General features: G+C 33.1%; 1 protein-coding gene across 4 annotated transcripts; it reads right to left on the bottom strand.

The window, feature by feature from the left end:
• LOC132273659 (uncharacterized) lies at positions 1 to 17741 on the bottom strand. 4 transcript variants are annotated; one of them, XR_009470211.1, is made up of 7 exons: positions 17599 to 17739; positions 15809 to 16729; positions 15474 to 15699; positions 2889 to 2971; positions 2387 to 2416; positions 359 to 453; positions 1 to 263 (listed from the first exon to the last, which is right to left on the bottom strand). XR_009470211.1 is itself a non-coding variant. In XM_059774649.1 (6 exons), exons 2-5 carry the CDS (start codon positions 16634 to 16636, stop codon positions 379 to 381), a joined length of 1212 nt encoding a protein of 403 aa, XP_059630632.1. In that variant the 5' UTR covers positions 16637 to 16732; positions 17599 to 17741; the 3' UTR covers positions 1 to 263; positions 359 to 378. The 4 variants fall into 4 exon arrangements, 2 of the variants coding, with proteins under 2 accessions (XP_059630632.1, XP_059630631.1); XR_009470210.1 differs by lacking the exon at positions 2387 to 2416 and adding an exon at positions 2317 to 2386; XM_059774649.1 differs by lacking the exon at positions 2387 to 2416 and having other exon boundaries at positions 15809 to 16732; positions 17599 to 17741.
• Positions 17742 to 18219: the final 478 nt, after the last annotated feature.

Here is an 18219-nt window from a genome sequence, read left to right as displayed (position 1 = left end):
AAATTGTCAATGGCAAAGCTGCTTATTGGGAATTGAGATACAGCATGAATTTACTAACTTCGCATACAATCACAGAATTTGATTACAACGATAACCATCTTCAAGATGTAAAACAAGAAGTTTGAACGAGAAATAAAATAAAAGTCAACGAAATGCCAGTTCGACACACATTGATGCATAACTTCAGTGGTTTGTGCCTTATAAGTGATCAAGAAGCTTGCAGTGAGCGCAGAAAGACCCTTGTCAAACACTCACAAAATCACCTGATCAAATTGTCAAATAATCAATTATCTACCATCAAATTGCTTCTGTCATAATCTTGAGACACTGCAAACAGCATTTGAGGCAGAATACTTACCAAAGTGGAGGCAGAAGTATCTAGCGATTTCCTGGCATCACCTCCAAACACGAGCTGTCTAACCAAGGTCGGAATGCTCCTTCACGGGTCACATTCTGAATATATCATGAGCATCATAACATGTTACTGGTATTTTTCAGTAGTTAACAACAATAAGTATTAAAGAAGGGAACATAATATCAAAAACTAGTTCCTAATCATTAACATATTTCAATGATTCTAGAAATTTCAGTGCATTATCCCGTGTAATCCGCCTACAAGGGATGCTGGGAGGGGAAGACGAGATGAATATAACTTTTGGTAAAATTTCACGCTATCAGACTTGATACTGACACCTCAATCTTGTCACTCCAAGCTTTTTTATTGAGTCCAAATTTAAAATCAAAATACCATTACTGCCCATCCTACAACTTCCAGACATGCTAATTACATCAATTCACTAATCTGGTTTAAGTGAGTTGTAATTGATGCAACACCCTACCATTTGTTCATCCCCAAAACCTAATTACACATCCCTGTCCCCTTTAGGAATTTTATTCAACATCCAAAACCTGAAAAAAACAATGCAGTCTAAATTTTTTGTACCTCCTCATCATAAAAAATTCCAATAATCTATTACTTATAAAACAAAGCCAACCAAGCATTTGTAGTCTAAAAACCCTAAAACATTTCTCCCACCATTTTATATCCTTACCTCACAAGTTGACAGCCTTTGTAAACCACAAAGACAACCATAACCAGCAATTTGAGTTTTCAAAGTATTGTCTGACATCATTCCCAAAGACAATTATTAATATACGAAAAATTATTCCTACAATAGCATAACTATGATGTAATTAGGTGAAATGGGACGGAAACTAACAATCAGAGTGTTATTGCACAGCACACAGTCAACATTTTTAGAACATCAATATAATATATGAACCATCACTATATCCCGAGAGTTGTGACATTTGAGCTTATCTGATCATTAGCTTGATTTTTATGATAGGTCTGACAATGTTATTCACCTTGAACTATCATCCTCGTTAAAAAAAAAAACCTATTGTGCACGTTCAGCAGTAAACAAATATGACCAAAGAAAAAAAAAAAGTACTCCAGAACTGAACTGATTTAAAAACAAAACAAAACCTTTGGAAAGAGCATTGATTGCATAATGCCCTTTCTAATGGAAAGACCATAATGCCATTTTTCTTATTAAAATAAATTATGGAAAAAAATTCATACTAATTTGATGACATATTCTCCACTAAATTTGCATAAATTCACCTTTAATTCTTGAAATTAATTGTTTAAAAAAGCTTAATAAATTTTTTTTAAAAGCAATTCAAGTAATTTAATATATTTTAATGAATATATTACATGAAAAGGAAGGTACTTTTTATTTAAGTAAATTATTAAATTTTCATCTCATATTGTATGAAAAAAGGGTACTTTTTTACCGGTAAAAAGTTTAAACAAGTATAATAAGTTTTATTATATGGACAATACTTGCCTACTCACCGGTAAGTAGGTGATCTCTACTGACCGCTGATGCGGTCCAATCATAAATTCACATATCGTCTGTAATTACAAAATTGGGAAAGTAATAAATAAGGAAAACACAGAGGGTTATTGAATTTATTCCCCAAAAAAAATGTTTTCCTTATTTATTAATTTTCTAATTTCAAAATAATAGATTATTTGTGCATTTGTGATTGGACCATATCAGCGATTAGTAGAGATCACCTACTCACCGATGAGTAGGCAAGTATTGTTCTTATTATAAAAGTAAACTTTTAATTAATAAGTTAATCATTTTAGAAAATGGTAGTTACAACTCTATTGAAGTTTTTGCTTTATTTTTATGATACATTGATACAAATAATAAAATTAATGTAAATAATATTTAAGTTCAATACACAAATCAATGGGGCATAGGGCAGAAAGAAGATAAAAAGAGTTAGAGCTACTTGAACCTATAGTCAAACTCATTGACAAGAAATGGGCATGAAACTACTATCGAGACCGCAGCGGGCAGCACTTTACCTGGAATGTGATAAAATCCTATTGATCAACCTGATTTTTAGATAAGAGAAAAAGATGATAAAAATAATTTAATAAGAAATGACAAATTTAAAGAGAAAGGGTAAAATAGACTTTTGTGATGGGTTTGTCCTTAATTGCCACAAATCATTAGTTCAGGGAGGCTATTTACAAAAGGACAATAGTTTAGGTGGTTCTTTTTTTTTTTTTTTTTTTTTTTTTTTTTTTTTTTTTTTTTTTTTTTTTTTTTTGCACTTTACACTATAAATTATTTAATTTTTCTTGCACGTTATAGAAATTGATATTTATTAAACCATAATTATTACTTTGTATTTAAATTATAAATAATGTTTAAACTTTGTTTACAAGCTGTTGCACAACCAACTACCTCACTTCAATAAGTGTTCTTGTCAATGGTTTGAATGATAATGTATTATGTGACTATACCATGTGTCAAACCAAAAGTTAAGAAACCAAGAAGTGCACGCACAAACAAGATACTCACCTGCAACCAATAGAAAAAACCACGTAAGAGAGTCAGCTCTTTACGACGATCAAATCGGGCTTCATTAATCTTGCTTTTAAGATCTGCATGATTTAAGAAAAATAAATAATTTTCTCACAAATAGAAATTTGACTCGAGTTAGATCTGAACTGAAAAATAAATAAATAAAATAAAAGGTAGCAAGAGAAGCATGCTCAAATAGTTTCTAACAGATAACACCAAGCAGAGAGTATCAATCCCAGAGCAAAACAAAAATTTTGCATGTTAAAATGACATGCAAGAAAGAGATTTGAGAGTAACATGGAAGAAAAACTTTAAAAAATTGTGAAAAGGAGGTAGATCTCATTGTGACAAAGATGGATGCGAGTCGCTATCCAAAGCAGTCATGGGGAGATAAAATGAAGATTTTGATACCCAGTAAATCAGCAATTAAACTATTAAGCAATAATTAAATCTCCAGTAAATATGCAAGGGTAAATCTCACACCTCATCTGATTAGAGCTATGGAAAGTTTGAATAATTAACATTTAGGAATCCCCACCCAGAAAAAATGAAAAACGACACCTTTAGGCAAATTTATAGACAATTATTGCCTCTAGATGTGATTAAAACCAAAGCACAAATACTTACCTAATCAGATTTGCAAATGACTTGGAGCCTATAAAAATAAATATGCAATGTGCGATTGTAGACGAAACCATATAATTTGTTATTCAAAAGTGGAATTCTAGAACTGAATACAGATATATTTGCAGCCGCACTTACAAAAGCTTTGTTGTGGGTAAAACAATCGTCCTTTTCCCATTAAGTAATGGACCTTCAAAATTCACACAGAGACTCGTAATGTATTGGGTTTATGTAAAAATGAACCTTATGAAAGGAGCATGAGAAATTTGTCACTTAGTAAATGTCATGATTAATAAACTTGTGCTTCATATGTTACTGGTCTTTATAATGGGTTGTCATTGTAATCAGGTTCAATTATATTAGCTTTTTTTCTGTTTGATAAGTTATAATCAGGTGCTTTTATGAAGATCTTAAAAGGTCTTTCCATCTGGTATGCCAAAGCCTGGCCATTGGACTGCTACTTGTTCTCATGCAATCAATTAAATTCAGGTACAGATTAAAGCAACTTCAGACAAAGATTACCCTTTTCTTTAGAAGTAAGTATTTTTTTATGTCCCAACCGTAACTTGAACGCCTAAACCTTTGAGGGTGGATAGAAATAGCAGTCAAGTCATTGCGACTCAAATGAACATAGTCCGGAAAAGGAAGAAGAAAAAGAAAAAGAAAAAAGGATGGCAAATTGAGAATTTTACAGAAATTGTTTTGACAAGAGAAGTTTCGCATCCTATATGCCAATCGAGAGAGAGAGAGAGAGAGAGAGAGAGAGAGATTGGTTCTGAGTTTATTCATCTTTTCAGAGGAAAATCTAACTATAGAGAGAGATTGGTTCTGAGTTTATTCATCTTTTCAGAGGAAAATCTAACTATACACTAACTATCTATATCTATACTATTATTAAAAGTACAAAGAGCTTCTATCATATTTTGAGTTTCTATCATATTTTTATTTATTTTTTTAAAAGAGTTCCTATCATATATTACCTTTTCTTACTTTACCTCGCCCTCATTACCGTTTTTTAACAGTTTCTATTTATTTATTTTACATAAACTACACTCCTATATATATATATATATATATAAATAAAATAAAATAAAATAACTACACTCCTAGCTATATCAAAATCTTAAAATTATATATCAACCATACTCCTACATTATATCAACTACTAATCTCTCAAAACTATAATTCATTCTTGCTTCTTAGCCCTCATGGTTAAGGTTGGTGCAATTTTTATTATTATTATTATTATTATTTATTTATTTATTGGTGTTTTCGGTGTTGGAGGTTGTTTTTGAACATCGTTTGAAAGAATAACTTAATATGATATTCGTGGTATTATTTTAGGTATTATTTTATAATGCAACTTATGTCCGCTCTCACAACTTTACTGTTACCGTGGTTTCATAATGGAAATAGTTTTGGGTGTTTTAATTAGTGACGTTAAAGAATTGTTTAAAAAGCTATATGTGTGATGGAGCCATGACTATATTGTATCATGGTAGTTGTTTTTACATTTTATTTTTGTTGTTACAAAGACTATTATTGTAATTATTTATTAGTCGCAACATAAATACTTCAGTTACAATTAAACATTTTTTTTTTTTTTTTGGTGAAAACAAATTTTTGCCTGCTTGTAATATGATAATTAACAAATTACTCCAGTATACTGTTTTTGTTATTATTGAAGCATGGCCGATAGCATGCATTGGGCAGCAGTTCGGGGTTTGCAACTATACATATTCTTGCACAAAAAGCCCAAGCTACTTGGATTCTTGCTCAACTACTATGGGTAAGTTTAATATAATCAATCTTTTTGTATGCTCTATATATTTTATTTATTTCTCACCCAAGATGTTTACTTCATGTTATTGACAATAATTTTATGTTGTTGCATCAAAGATACACATTGTGGAGTTCGTTTTTCTGCAAAGCATTGTGCAAAATTATTGCACTCATTCCATTAACGTGCAAGGTTCCGTTATTTCACCTTAAAAAAATTATTCCAATAACATGTCTAACACAAACTCTTATTACAAAAATTACACAAATAACATGATTCCATTAAAGTTGTTGACACAAACTCACCGTATTACCATGAATAAAACGGCAAATATATTTTAAAATCCTAATAAGATACTGCGTAATTTTTGTCCTATCAAAATCCCTCGGGATATACAAGGGGTATATAGTATAATACTATATAACTCATATTTTTTCATAGAGTTGCAATTTAAGTTAATAAGTGATGGTCTACTGTGTTAAATATAAACTCCTTATCCTCAAAGTTCACAACTCAATTAATCGATCCTTTTTCCAAACTCCTCTCACTCTTGATCATGTTCCTTTTTCACAACTCAATTAATCATTCCTTACTGTAGATTGCCGTATGGTACACCCCTGAGGTGAGATTGCCGTATGGGGTTGGGGTGTGGAAACACATTCGGAAAGGGTGGGACGAATTCTCCAAAGCATATAAGATTTCGTGTTAGAAATGGGAGGAGGAAACATTTTTGGATGAAATTTGGTGTGGGGTTCGTTCCCTTGCTAGCACCTTCCCTAGACTAGTTAGGATTGCTTCTGATCGACATGCCATGGTGGATAACTGCTATCGTCTTGATAGTGCAGTTACGGTGTGGGATGTTCGGTTCTTGAGGTTGTTTTGGGATTGGGAGATGGAAGTTGCTATAGATTTTTTGGATTTGTTGTATCGTCAGGAGATAGTGGAGGAGACTTCTGACATCTGCATTTGGATTCCATATTCACATGGGCGCTTTGAGGTTCGGTCATTTTATCGTTGTTTGGTGGATGCTCCTGGATTATTATTTCCATGGAGGGCCATTTGGCGAACAAAAGTGCCTCTCAAAGTAACTTTTTTTACATGGACATCCGTTTTGGGAAAGATCTTTACCCAGGACAACCTACAAAGAATTAGACAAATCGTAGTGAATTGGTGTTGGAAACGATTGATCATCTTCTTTTAAATTGCCCAGTGGCTCGAGATTGTTGGCTTATGTTTTGGGATTTGTTTGGGATTTGTTGGGTTATGCCTCGGTCTACCAGAGGCTTAATTGAGGCTTGGAGCGGCTGTATAATGGGGCCCAAGCAAGCTCGTGACTCTTGGAGAGTCACTCCTTTGTGCGTCTGGTAGTGTCTATGACTTGAAAGAAATAGGAGATCATTTGATGGAAAGGAAAATCATATTGGGTCGCTGAAATTCTCTATTCTTAGCACCCTTTTTTGTTGGGTTTAGGAAGAAATTGTAAATCCTTGAATGAGCTTGAAGAGTTTTTGGATCGGATGAAGGATTAGAGGCTCTATTTGGCCTTCTTTTGATTTTAAGGGATGCGTTCCCCTATTGAACGCCTTCTTATAAATTCTTACTTATCAAAAAAAAAAAAAAGTTAATCATTCCTTACTCCAAACTCCTCTCACTCCTGATCATGTTCCTTTTTCAAAACTCAATTAATCATTCCTTACTCCAAGCTCCTCTCACTTTGATCAAGTTGTTTTTTCTTCTATGATATTTGGAGAGAAAAAAAAAATCGTTCTATGTAATTTCTCTTTTGTTTTCGGATTACAATTATTTTTAATTTGCATGTAATTCAAAGATAGCCTTATTTTATATATATATATATATATACTATACTTTTATTTGAGAGAGATGTGTGGCAAGTAAAAATAAATAAATTTAGAGATTTACATATTTATAAGAGGATATGGAATTGGTTAGTATGGTTTAACAATATGTGTGAATATCAGTTACTAATTAGCTATTTAATTAACAATCAAGTAAAATCTCAGAGAAGAAATTAAAGTAAAGCCAAAACGAATAGAAAAGGGAACAAAGAAGTAGAGAGAGAAAAGTACAATTTAGTTGCCTTATTGTTTGAGCAATTTAGTTGAAAAGTTAGTTTTTGGTTAAAGAAAAAGGAACAAAACAGAGATAGAAAGAACAGAAAAAATTGAAGTCTCCCATTGTTTTTGTTTCAGAATGGACAGAGAATGTGTGGAAATAATGAATTTTTTCTATTCCTTGTATTGAAAAAGAAAGAAGAGAAGAGAAGAGAAATTAAGAAAAAAAAACAAAATAGAGGAAATTTTTGAAGTTTTAAACCATACCTTTGAAATTCTGAGTTTGATGCTCTCTACATTTGATGTTCGGTTCTTTGGTTTTTGTTTTTAATTTTTAATTCTTTTAATGTAATTCGGCTAAAGAATCGGACTTTATATTAAAATGATTAAATTTATTAGTCCAAGATTAATTGTAGGCTCAAATAAATCCGGATGAAGAACAAAATAACCCGATTTAGTAGAATCGGTAGGATCGTGCGATCCTATTGCGAGTAGGATACTACTTCCCATTCTACAAACTGAGATTCTCCTTGCCATAAATTTTGGATGGGATTGGGATCGATTTGGCAATTTGGGATCATAGAATCGTAGATTCTAAGATCCAGAATTGAGATTTTAACAACTATGCTATTTATATAAGAAATTTTAATTAAGTTATAAGTTCACTTTTTATCCACGTGCTTTCATATTTTGAGTTTCATAGAATATACTCCCTTTGTCCCAAAATTCTTGGGGTGTTTGGGGAATCCAACTTTTATGGTAGTGGGTTTTTAATACTTTTTTATTGTATTAATAAGGGATTTCCAAATTTATCCTTGTTAAAAGGCAAAGGAGTGCACCATAATTAGTGCACTTGTTTAATCAAGTTAATGTCAAAAGGATAGTTTGGGAATGTTATAAAACATAGTACATCCATTTCTGGAATGGGAAATGTATTTTAGGACATCCCAAAGTAGAAAGACTGACAAGAATTTTGGGACAGAGGGAGTATTTATTTTTTTATTGAGTTTTATAGCATTTTTTATAATTTTTTTTATAAATATTAATTAAGTTTTTTAATATTAATATTAATTAAAAAGTCTTTATGAAGTAAATAACTAATTGAAACACAAACTCTATAATAAGTTTCCCACCTAATAGCAATTTATTTATTTTTAATTATATTATTTAAGTTTTTTAAATATTAATATTAATTAAGAATTTTTTTTTTTTTTTGAAGTAAACAACTAATTGAAACACAAACTCTATAATAAGTTTCCGGCCTAATAGCAATTTACTTTTTCTTTTAATTATATTCTATTTCAAACCCTTTCTCAATTCTAATTCTCTATAATAATAATTATAATAATTTACCTTTCTTCCTTAAATAGCAATTTACTAATCATAAGTACAAAGAGTTTCATAGCATAATAAATTCTATCCTATTTCCTTCTCAAGCCAAACATACAAAATAATTCTATCCTATTTCCTTCTCAAGCCAAACATCAAAATAATTCTTTTTACTTGGTCTCTTTGTTCCTCTCAGGCTTCAGTGGTGCCCTACCTTTTGTTTTTTTGTCTTTTTTTTTTTTGCCAGTAAAGAATTGTAATCGTATCTTCAATGCAAAGCCAAAAAAATAAAGGGCTAGGCAGTCGCGCAAGGGACCATCCTTCCACAGTCGCACCTCTCATTGGTTTGGAGGCCCAAACTTGATGGTCTCTATTTTGAGGCTATATCTGAGCTGGATAGAGATAGGACTAAGAATCCTTTTACTGAAGAAGAAATTCTAAAGGCTTTATCAAGTTGTAATGGGGACAAAGCTCCGGGGCCAGACGGTTTTACCATGCGTTTTCTGATGGAAAGTTGGGGTGTAGTAAGAAATGAGGTAATGGGTACTTTTCAGGAGTTCCATTCTTCTGGCGTCTTTGAGAAGTCGCTTAATGCTTCATTTATTGCCCTTATTCCCAAGAAGGGAAGCGCTTCTGACATAAAGGATTTCCATCCAATTAGCTGTACTTACAAACTTATTGCTAAGGTGCTTGCTCTAAGGATGAGGGAAGTAATGGATGGGATTATCTCGGACTCCCAGAACGCTTTTGTTGGAGGACGACAAATTCTTGATTCAGTTCTTATTGCTGACGAATGTGTGGATTCCAGATTGCATAGTGGTGTTCCTGGAGTATTATGCAAACTTAATATTGAGAAAGCGTACGATCATGTGAACAGGAATTTCCTACTCTATTTGTTACAAAGAATGGGGTTTGGAAGTAAATGGAGAAAGTGAATTGAGACTTGTCTCTCGTCTGTCAAGTTTTCAATTCTTGTGAATGGTTCTCCCTCTGGTTTCTTTGGTTGCACTCGGGGTATAAGACAAGGATGTCATCTTTCATTTTTCTTGTTCTTATAGAGGGTTTAAGCATACTTATGCACAGGGCAAAGGACCTTGGTTTCATTAAGGGATTCAGGGTGGGTAGAGATTTAGTCCATCAGATGGAGATCTCACATTTACTTTTTGCAGACGATACCCTAGTTTTCTGTGATGCTGATGTGTCTCAACTCTGATATTTGATGTGTATCCTGGCTTATTTTCAGGCGGTTTCTGGGCTAAAGGTCAATGTGGCTAAGAGTGTGCGAGGAATGTTCAGGATATTTCCTCTTTAGCTGCAGTTCTTGGATGCAGGGTGAGTTCTTTCCCTGTTCCTTATTTGGGTTTGCCCCTAGGGGTCTCTTCAAGGATAGTGGGGAGTTGGGATTCAGTGATTGACAGGTTTGCACAGAGATTGGTAGGATGGAAGAAGCAATACTTGTCCAAGGGGGGCAAAGTTACTCTTATTAAGAGTACGTTATCGAGCCTCCCCACTTATTTTCTTTCTATGTTCCAAATCCCCTGCTCCGTTGCGGATAGGATTGAAAAAATTCAAAGGGATTTCTTATGGGGAGGAAGGGGTGATGAGTTCAAGTATCACCTTGTCAGATGGGAGCAAGTTTGCAAGCATATGAAATTAGGTGGTCTTGGCATAAGACGATTAGTTTATTTCAATCAAGCTCTTCTAGGTAAATGGTTATGGAGATATGGGAGGGAAAGACATCGCCCTTGGCGCAGGTTAGTCTCTTGTCGGTTTGGTGAAGAAGCTGGAGGCTGGTCTACATGTCCGGTTTCCCTTGTGGGAGTAGGGATGTGGAAGTCTATTCAAAAGGGATGGGATGCCTTTTCTGCTTACATCAGATTCAAAGTCCGTGATGGACGTCGCGTTTTTTTTTGGGAAGATCTTTGTTGCGGTGATCAGCCACTATCTCGTACATTTCCTAGATTATTCAGTATTGCAGTTGATAAACATTCCTATGTAGCTGACTGTTATCGACTTGATAGCAGTGGGATTACGTGGAATGTGCACTTTCGGCACTCTTTTTAGGATTGGGAGTTGGATGAGGTATGTGTTTTTCTGGATCTTTTGTATCGGCAGGAGGGTGTTGGTAAAGATATTGACGATTTGATTTGGGTTCCTTCTTCCCACGGTCGTTTTGAAGTAAGATCCTTGTTCTTATGTCTGTCTAATTTTGATAGCCGTGACTTCCCATGGAAGACTATTTGGCAATCCATGGCTCCAACTAGGGTGGCTTTCTTTGTTTGGACCGCTGTTTGGGGAAAGATTCTGACAATTGATAACTTGAGGAAAAGAGGCATTGTCCTGTGGCGAACGACTGTTGGAAACTTATTCTTGGGTTGTTTGGCATGTGTTGGGTAATGCCACGATCTACTAAGGAATTGATTCATGTTTGGAGAGGATGTCGTTTGAGAAGGGATGTACGCGATTTTTGGAGAATTGTTCCACATTGTGTATGGTGGTGCATTTGGAAAGAAAGAAATAGTAGAATGTTCGAAGGGAAAGAGTCGTCTACGGCAATGGTGAAGCTTCACATTCTTCGTTCTCTTTTCAATTATGTGAAGAGGAGCTCTTGTTCCTCTTCTAATGAGTTAATTATTTTTTTAGATTCTTTGGGGCCTTAGCCCCGGTTCCACTTCTGTATAAGGGACTCGTTCCCCTTTTGAACGCCTTTTTATGTTATTATTACTTATCAAAAAAAAAAAAACCAATCATAAAAGGTTTAATTAATACCTCATTCCTATTTTTGTGGGACTCAACTCAACTTTTTATAACCAAATTACCCTTTTAAATTATTATGTTTTTCTTTCCTTGTTGTAGGTATACATACATACATATATATATATATATATGCTCACCTCCACAGTGGCTCATCTCATTGGTTGAAAAATCAATAATGAAAGTTATCATTAATGTATTTTTATGGAATTTTAAAACTTAAAACTATTATATGTATACGTATAATTAGGACCAAATTAACCTTCTAAATTCTTTCCTTTTTTTTTTCTCTCCTGTGTATGTATACGTATGTAACATTCATTCTTTATTTTGTTTTTTCAATTGTTTTTAACTTTATATATATATATACACACGTACATATGTATAACCACTTGTTAGTATTTTTTCCCTCTCCTCACTGTTTACCCATATTCCATGAACAATTTAGAAAGAAGAAATATATATGTGTGTGTGTGTGTGTGTGTGTGTGAATAGATTATTTCCTTTCCTTTTTCTTTTTCTTTTTTATATATGTATCTATATATATATATATATATATTTAATCATATTGTGAATGGATTACAAACCATCCTTATCTCTCTCAGTGTTTACACATTAACTCTAATTCCCCAATTTTACTCCAACTAAAATTCAATCCCAAAATATTATTTCAATTAAAACTTAAAATGATAAAAACCCAATAAAGAGATATATATATATATATAAAAGACATTGAACAAAAAAGAAAAAGAATGAAGGTTAGCTATTCAAGGAAGGAAAGAAAGACATAATAATTTAAAAGGGTAGTTTGGTTATATAAATTTAAGTTGTAAAGTCCCACAAAAATGGGAAGGAGGTATTAATTAAACCTTTTATGATTGATTTTTCAACCAATGAGAAATGCGACCATGGAAGGACATTCACGCAAGCGACTGCCGCTAGCACTCCTCAAAAAAATATGTTATGGTTTAGAGCCCTGAATTGCATTCCAATGTCTTTACACTTTTTTTTAGGGAAGCTGCACCTAGGTAGGAGTTAGGAGCCTTAAATAACAAATGATCTATTTTAAAAGTTCATTTTCAATTTGGTCGAATTAAACAAAATAATTACAAATGCATCAAAAATTATTGTTAAGGTCCAAAATACCTTCCAAGAATTCTCTCTTCGTTCAATCCAGTAGAGAATTCTTGCCAGTGGAAAACAAAATCAGAATTAACTTAAATCCACTCCAATAGTGGGTTATCCAATGTGGGGGGGGTGGGGGGGGGGGGGGGGGGGGGGGGGGGGGGGGTTTGTGTTCTGGGTCTTCATGGTTTTCCTAATTCATATCTACAAACACATAAATAAACGAAATCCTAATAAAAGAATTTACCCATTCATACACAGGCATGTAACTAGAAAATGTAATATTCCTTCAAACCAGAACAATTTTCAATTTAAAGAGAATTAAATCTCCCAAAGCTTGTTCATCAATTCACTTTTTTAAATAGAGCAACTACAAATCATATCTTACACTAAACAAACAGACCTATCAACACCCAAAATTAAGTATCTTCATTTATGCCATACCCAATATTTGTATACCGTAATATATCAACAAAAGCGCACAAGCAATTCAAGTCATTTGAATGATGAATTTCTGTTGTACAATAGTAATATGGTAACTTGTGAAGGTGAGAGAATTTACTAGCAGTCATAATGATATTTTAGAATAAGAGCTTGGAAAGTATTTTGGGCCTTAACAACAATTCTTGATGCATTTGTAATTATTTTATTTAATTCAATCAAATTGAAAAATCAACTTTTAAAATAGATCATTTTGTAGTTAACAGTCCTAAGTCTACCTATGTGTAGTTTTCCCCTTTTTTTAATTAGTTTTTTTTAAGTTACATGAACTCTCGGTAGCTAGGCCACCCACGGAATTTAAAGAGCCTAAAGGAGCATGGGTCATATATTCTGCGGAACGCCATTCTTGACAAGGTTGTATGTCTTTTTTCAGCCTACTTAAGTCCACCCCATTTGGACCGCTTAGAGGTTCTAAACAGGGGGAACACAGATCCCAAAAACGCATAGTTCCTTCTTAAAAAATGACTTCTCTGGTTGGGGAACGCACTAGATATTTACCTAAACCAGTAAGTCAATGTTAGCCCCAAGACGTTGGTCTCTAACTAGAAAAGTAAATGCTTGAGCTTGAGAAGCTTCTGGTCCAGTGGGCCAGTATTTTATTATAACCCTGATCAACTTCACAACTTGCAGGTTAGTTCTCTCTCTTTTGTAATCAGGTGCACCGTTCTTGGATATATGGCTGGTTTTAATTTATTTTAGGGTTTCGGATTTTCTCTTATGCAATTCATTAAGATCATAGTTATACACATGTTTTGGGTTTAAATTTAGGAAAATGATTCTTGCACTGAATAGTTGCAATGAATTGCTAGACCTACTCTTTCAATTGGTCAATTATGCAACAAATAAGAAAGTGGAGCCCTCCACTTGGTTGTATTTGGTATAAATAGCCAATTAAAAATTATTCAGTTAGGCAATTCACTGTTCGGTGTGAGTATCACTACTCTTAAATTTATTTTGTCTACGCATGTTTTCATTGTTGTAATTTTGTACCATATCAATCAAATAATTAAAAAACTACTCAAAGGAAAGAGTATATTTATAAGAAAAGGCTTTAATGGTCTAAGGTCGGAGAGTATGAGTGTACTGTGCATGTTGGGTGTGGATTTGGAGAGACTATGCTAGATTTTGCTTTGGCATGTGATCTTAAAGTAGTAATTTATTTAATTAGTAGAATATCATTAAGAAGCACCATGTGTTTAGATTGAAAGTAGATCCTTATTTTAAAGGATAAAGGAGAAGTACACATCTAAGATACGCATATATACCCAACACACGTAAAATATCTATGTGTGTAAAGAGAGATGGAAATGTAAAATATATATTTTTACATTAAATTTTTATTTTGTTTAAATTTGTTTTACTTTTTTAGAATTAGTTTTGTTTTGAATGCATCACCTTACTTGAAAGTTTCTTTCAATATTCTTTGATTTCAAAGGGGCATTATCAATCATGTCAAAACTCTTTCTTCAGAGCTCGTGCCACTGGATTGATCATAGTAACTTTCTTGGCAACTTTGTAACTTTTTCTTAATTTTTTATTATCAATCTCCTTAAGCATTTAATGACCAATTCAAGTCACAAAACCATAATTTCTCGAGAAATAAAAAAATAAAAATAAAAAAAAAACAAATATTCAAATTGTTCGCCTTTTGTACAAGTGACTGCTCGAAGGAACTCAGACTAAAAACTGCATCCTCAAAGCTATCAGCCCAAAATTCTAATTGCACCAAGCAATAATCCATATTTGCCCTTGGCATAATGGAATTTAAACTCCTATATTATAGCTTGTTGTGAATAAAGTAAACTAGGAAAACATTGAAGCCATAATAATCACAAGATATCACATTATGACAAGATTTCATTCCTCCTTATAAGACAATTGTATATTCACTCTTAAAAATAGCTGAAGCTCAATTCAAGTCAGGAAAAGAGTTGCTAGAAGCTAAGGAAGCACATTCTAATTCTAAATACATGCAAAGTAACGATAACAATATAAGTTGTTGAGCGAATAGATTTTTCGAATCATAAGAATTTTCAGCACCTGAGTAACCAGTAATCCAAAAGTTCAAAGTGCTTTAGGAAAACATAAGGCGAGTTAAGAAAAGAACAAGATAGATGGTAACTACCAAAAACAAGGAATAATTTGAAAACAACTTTGTAAATGAAAGAATATACTGATTAGCATTTATTTAAAATATCTATTATTGAGCAATTGATGTCCAAACTGTACAATTAGGGGAAAAAACAATTATAAAATAACATATTGTTTGGGTGATATCATTTCTAAGTTGATGTTGTCGTCAAAGTTGCATCACTATTGTTGTGGTGATACTCAAAATAGAAGAAACATAAAATGACTTCAATGTGAGAGAAAAAAGGTATGTGGCATTCAACTTACCAACAAAGTGATCAAGATATGATTTGAAGCTATTACTTGCATGGTATGATAGTGGTCCCGAACGCAAGTCTATATTACGTTCCACAGGCTTTAACTCCTTTATATTATGCAAAAGCTCTTCATACTCCTCCTGGTCAAAAGGTTTTCTGAGAATATCCATGACTTTCTCCCTGAACTGAGAACGTTTACTTTCCCTTGGAAGTCCCACCCGTTTGTCACCCTCCATCTAAACAAATGTAAAACAATATAACAATACAACAAAGCAATGTAAAACAAATTTCAAAAACAAACATGTCAGAAAAATTTATGAAATTACAGTAGAAGAGAATACGTACAGATGAATCAAACATTCTTGAAGTAACAAATGGATTCTTTGATGGAGCATTATCCATCTCTATTATTTCTACATCAGAAGAACTATCAACATCCTCTTCATAGTTTACCCTCTTTCCATTATCAGTCACAAAAACAATACAATCACCTTCCAGTTCGATACAATTCAGGAATTCTCGGTAGCATTTATCCACCCTACCATTTTCCAAACTTTTGGGGCTTTCCATCATATCTTTCCCAAGAACGTTCCTCGAATTCTTTTGAGTTTCAATCTTGTCTTTGCTCAAAACATCACTCACATCTTTACGAACTTCTATCTTCTTTATATTCAAACAATCCCCTGATTTTCTTGCAGTTTGCAGCTCAAGCTCGTTATCCAACTCACACTCCTTTTCATATCTTATCAATAAAGACCTCCCGTTCAACACAGTTACCTCCAGTCTATATGAATTTCCATCTTCACTCAAATTCTCCAAGAACATCTTATATTTAGGGTCCATGTCATCTTCTTCATCAGGAAGATCATCACCACCACCTTCCCCGACAAGGTCAGCTAATTCTCTATCATTCATATGCGACCCAAAATCGTCATCAGTTTCGCAACCCAATCGATTTTCTTCCCCTGTTCTCTTTAATCTACTACTAGAAGTATTAGGCCTGAAATCATCATCAGTTTCGCGACCCAATCGATTTTCTTCCCGTGTTCTCTTTAATCTACTACTAGAAGTATTAGGCTCAGAATTTCCAGTAGCAAGTCCCTTTCTCTTCAATCGCCTGGCTAGTCTCTCGTCATTAACAAATTCAGAACTACCCACATAAACAAGCTCCATATTAGCCCAGAAACCAACCTAGTCACCTTAAACACCAAACTTCCTTCTTCTTCTTCTTTTTCCCTTGCTGCCCCCAATGTACAGAAACTATTTCTGCTAAAAAAATGAAAAAGAAAAATTAAATAAACAGAAGTTAGATATCGAAGCATGGAGTTTTACGCCACATGCAGAGATCAAATGCACAATACTTAATCAATCTTAAACTATTCCACTAAACCTTACTTCAAACCATCACCAAAAAAGTAATAAATCAATAAAACCCTTTTTTTTTTGTAAGACAGACTCACAAACCCACAATCGCATCTTACTAAAAAGAAATAAACTGAAGTTAGATAACGAATCATGAAGTTTTAAGCCACATGCAGAGAACAAATGTACAATACTTAAAGCAATCTTAAACTATTCCACTAAATATAACTACACTTTCAGATAAACAACCCCCAATCTAAAAAATAAATAAACTGAAGTTAGATAAAGAATCATGGCGTTTTAAGCCATATGCAGAGATCAAATACAGAAACTATTTCTTCTAAGAAATAAATAAATAAATAAACTGAAGTTAGATAACGAATCATGGAGTTTTAAGCCACATGCAGAGATCAAATGCACAATAATTAAGCAATCTTAAACTATAGCACTAAACCTAACATCAATGCATCACAAAAAAAGTAATAAATCAATAAAACCTTCTTCTTTTTTTTTTAACCATATTAAAAATAAATAAACTGAAGTTAGATTCATGGAGTTTTAAGCCACATGCAGAGATCAAATGTACAATACTTGAGCAATCTTAAACTATTCCACACAAAACCTTTTTTTTTTTTGGCAAGACAGACTCACAAACCCACAATCGCAACTTATTGCCCTCAACCTTTCACTTGAATGGCAGAGAAAAAGCCTACAATATATACATACATACATACAAACACACCTATACATGCAATCGTATAAGTATAATTTACCTCAACCAACGCAGAGCCACCGTCGACGGAAAGGGCAAGGTAGACCTGAGAGAGAAGGGAAGAGAATAGTTACAGGGTTTGCGGAATCTCTAGTGTTGAGTGGATTTATGGAACCTTGTACCGATTTTACTAAGCCCACGGGCTTTTCAAGAATTTTTTTTTTTATGATCCCGATAAAATCACAATTTAACACCTGAATAAAATTTAAATAAAAATAATATATGTTTTTAGGTGTCAAGCTGTAATTAGTTAAAATGATTTAATTTATGATCATATAATAATTCCTGCCACGTTGCGAATAAAATATAAAGTGAATACTTTAATGTATGCAATAGAGCCTTCTTATTTGTTGTTAAATTAGCTAAGGCATTGTTTAGTTAAATGGAAACAATTAAAAAATAATTTTAAATTTTTTAGAGTTTAAAATAATATTTTCAGGTGAAATGAGTTTCTTTTAATTAGATATTTCTATTTTATCCAAAAAATAATAATAATAATCATGCAAAACAACTTGCTCAAAAAACAGGCAACTTGTCTTTGTTTTGTTGCTTCTTTCTTTATTTTTCAATAACTCTTTTTTTCAATATTTGCCTGATCTAATATTTGATAATAATAGACTTC

This window comes from Cornus florida, unplaced genomic scaffold, assembly GCF_030987335.1.
Source record: "Cornus florida cultivar Cherokee Brave unplaced genomic scaffold, ASM3098733v1 CherokeeBrave_3.0.0_Hap2_Chr09, whole genome shotgun sequence".
Classification (NCBI taxonomy): domain Eukaryota; kingdom Viridiplantae; phylum Streptophyta; class Magnoliopsida; order Cornales; family Cornaceae; genus Cornus; species Cornus florida.
Note: the sequence above shows the minus strand (reverse complement) of the source record. Positions and strands in the feature narration are given on the sequence as shown.

Coding starts and splice junctions, on each gene's coding strand:
- LOC132273659 (XM_059774649.1), bottom strand. CDS start 16,636: ATGGAGCTTGTTTATGTGGGTAGTTCTGAATTTGTTAATGACGAGAGA. Junction 15,700..15,808: donor CAAGAATGTTTGATTCATCT/GTACGTATTCTC, acceptor ACATTTGTTTAG/ATGGAGGGTGACAAACGGGT. Junction 454..2,888: donor GTTTTTTCTATTGGTTGCAG/GTGAGTATCTTG, acceptor TGATATATTCAG/AATGTGACCCGTGAAGGAGC.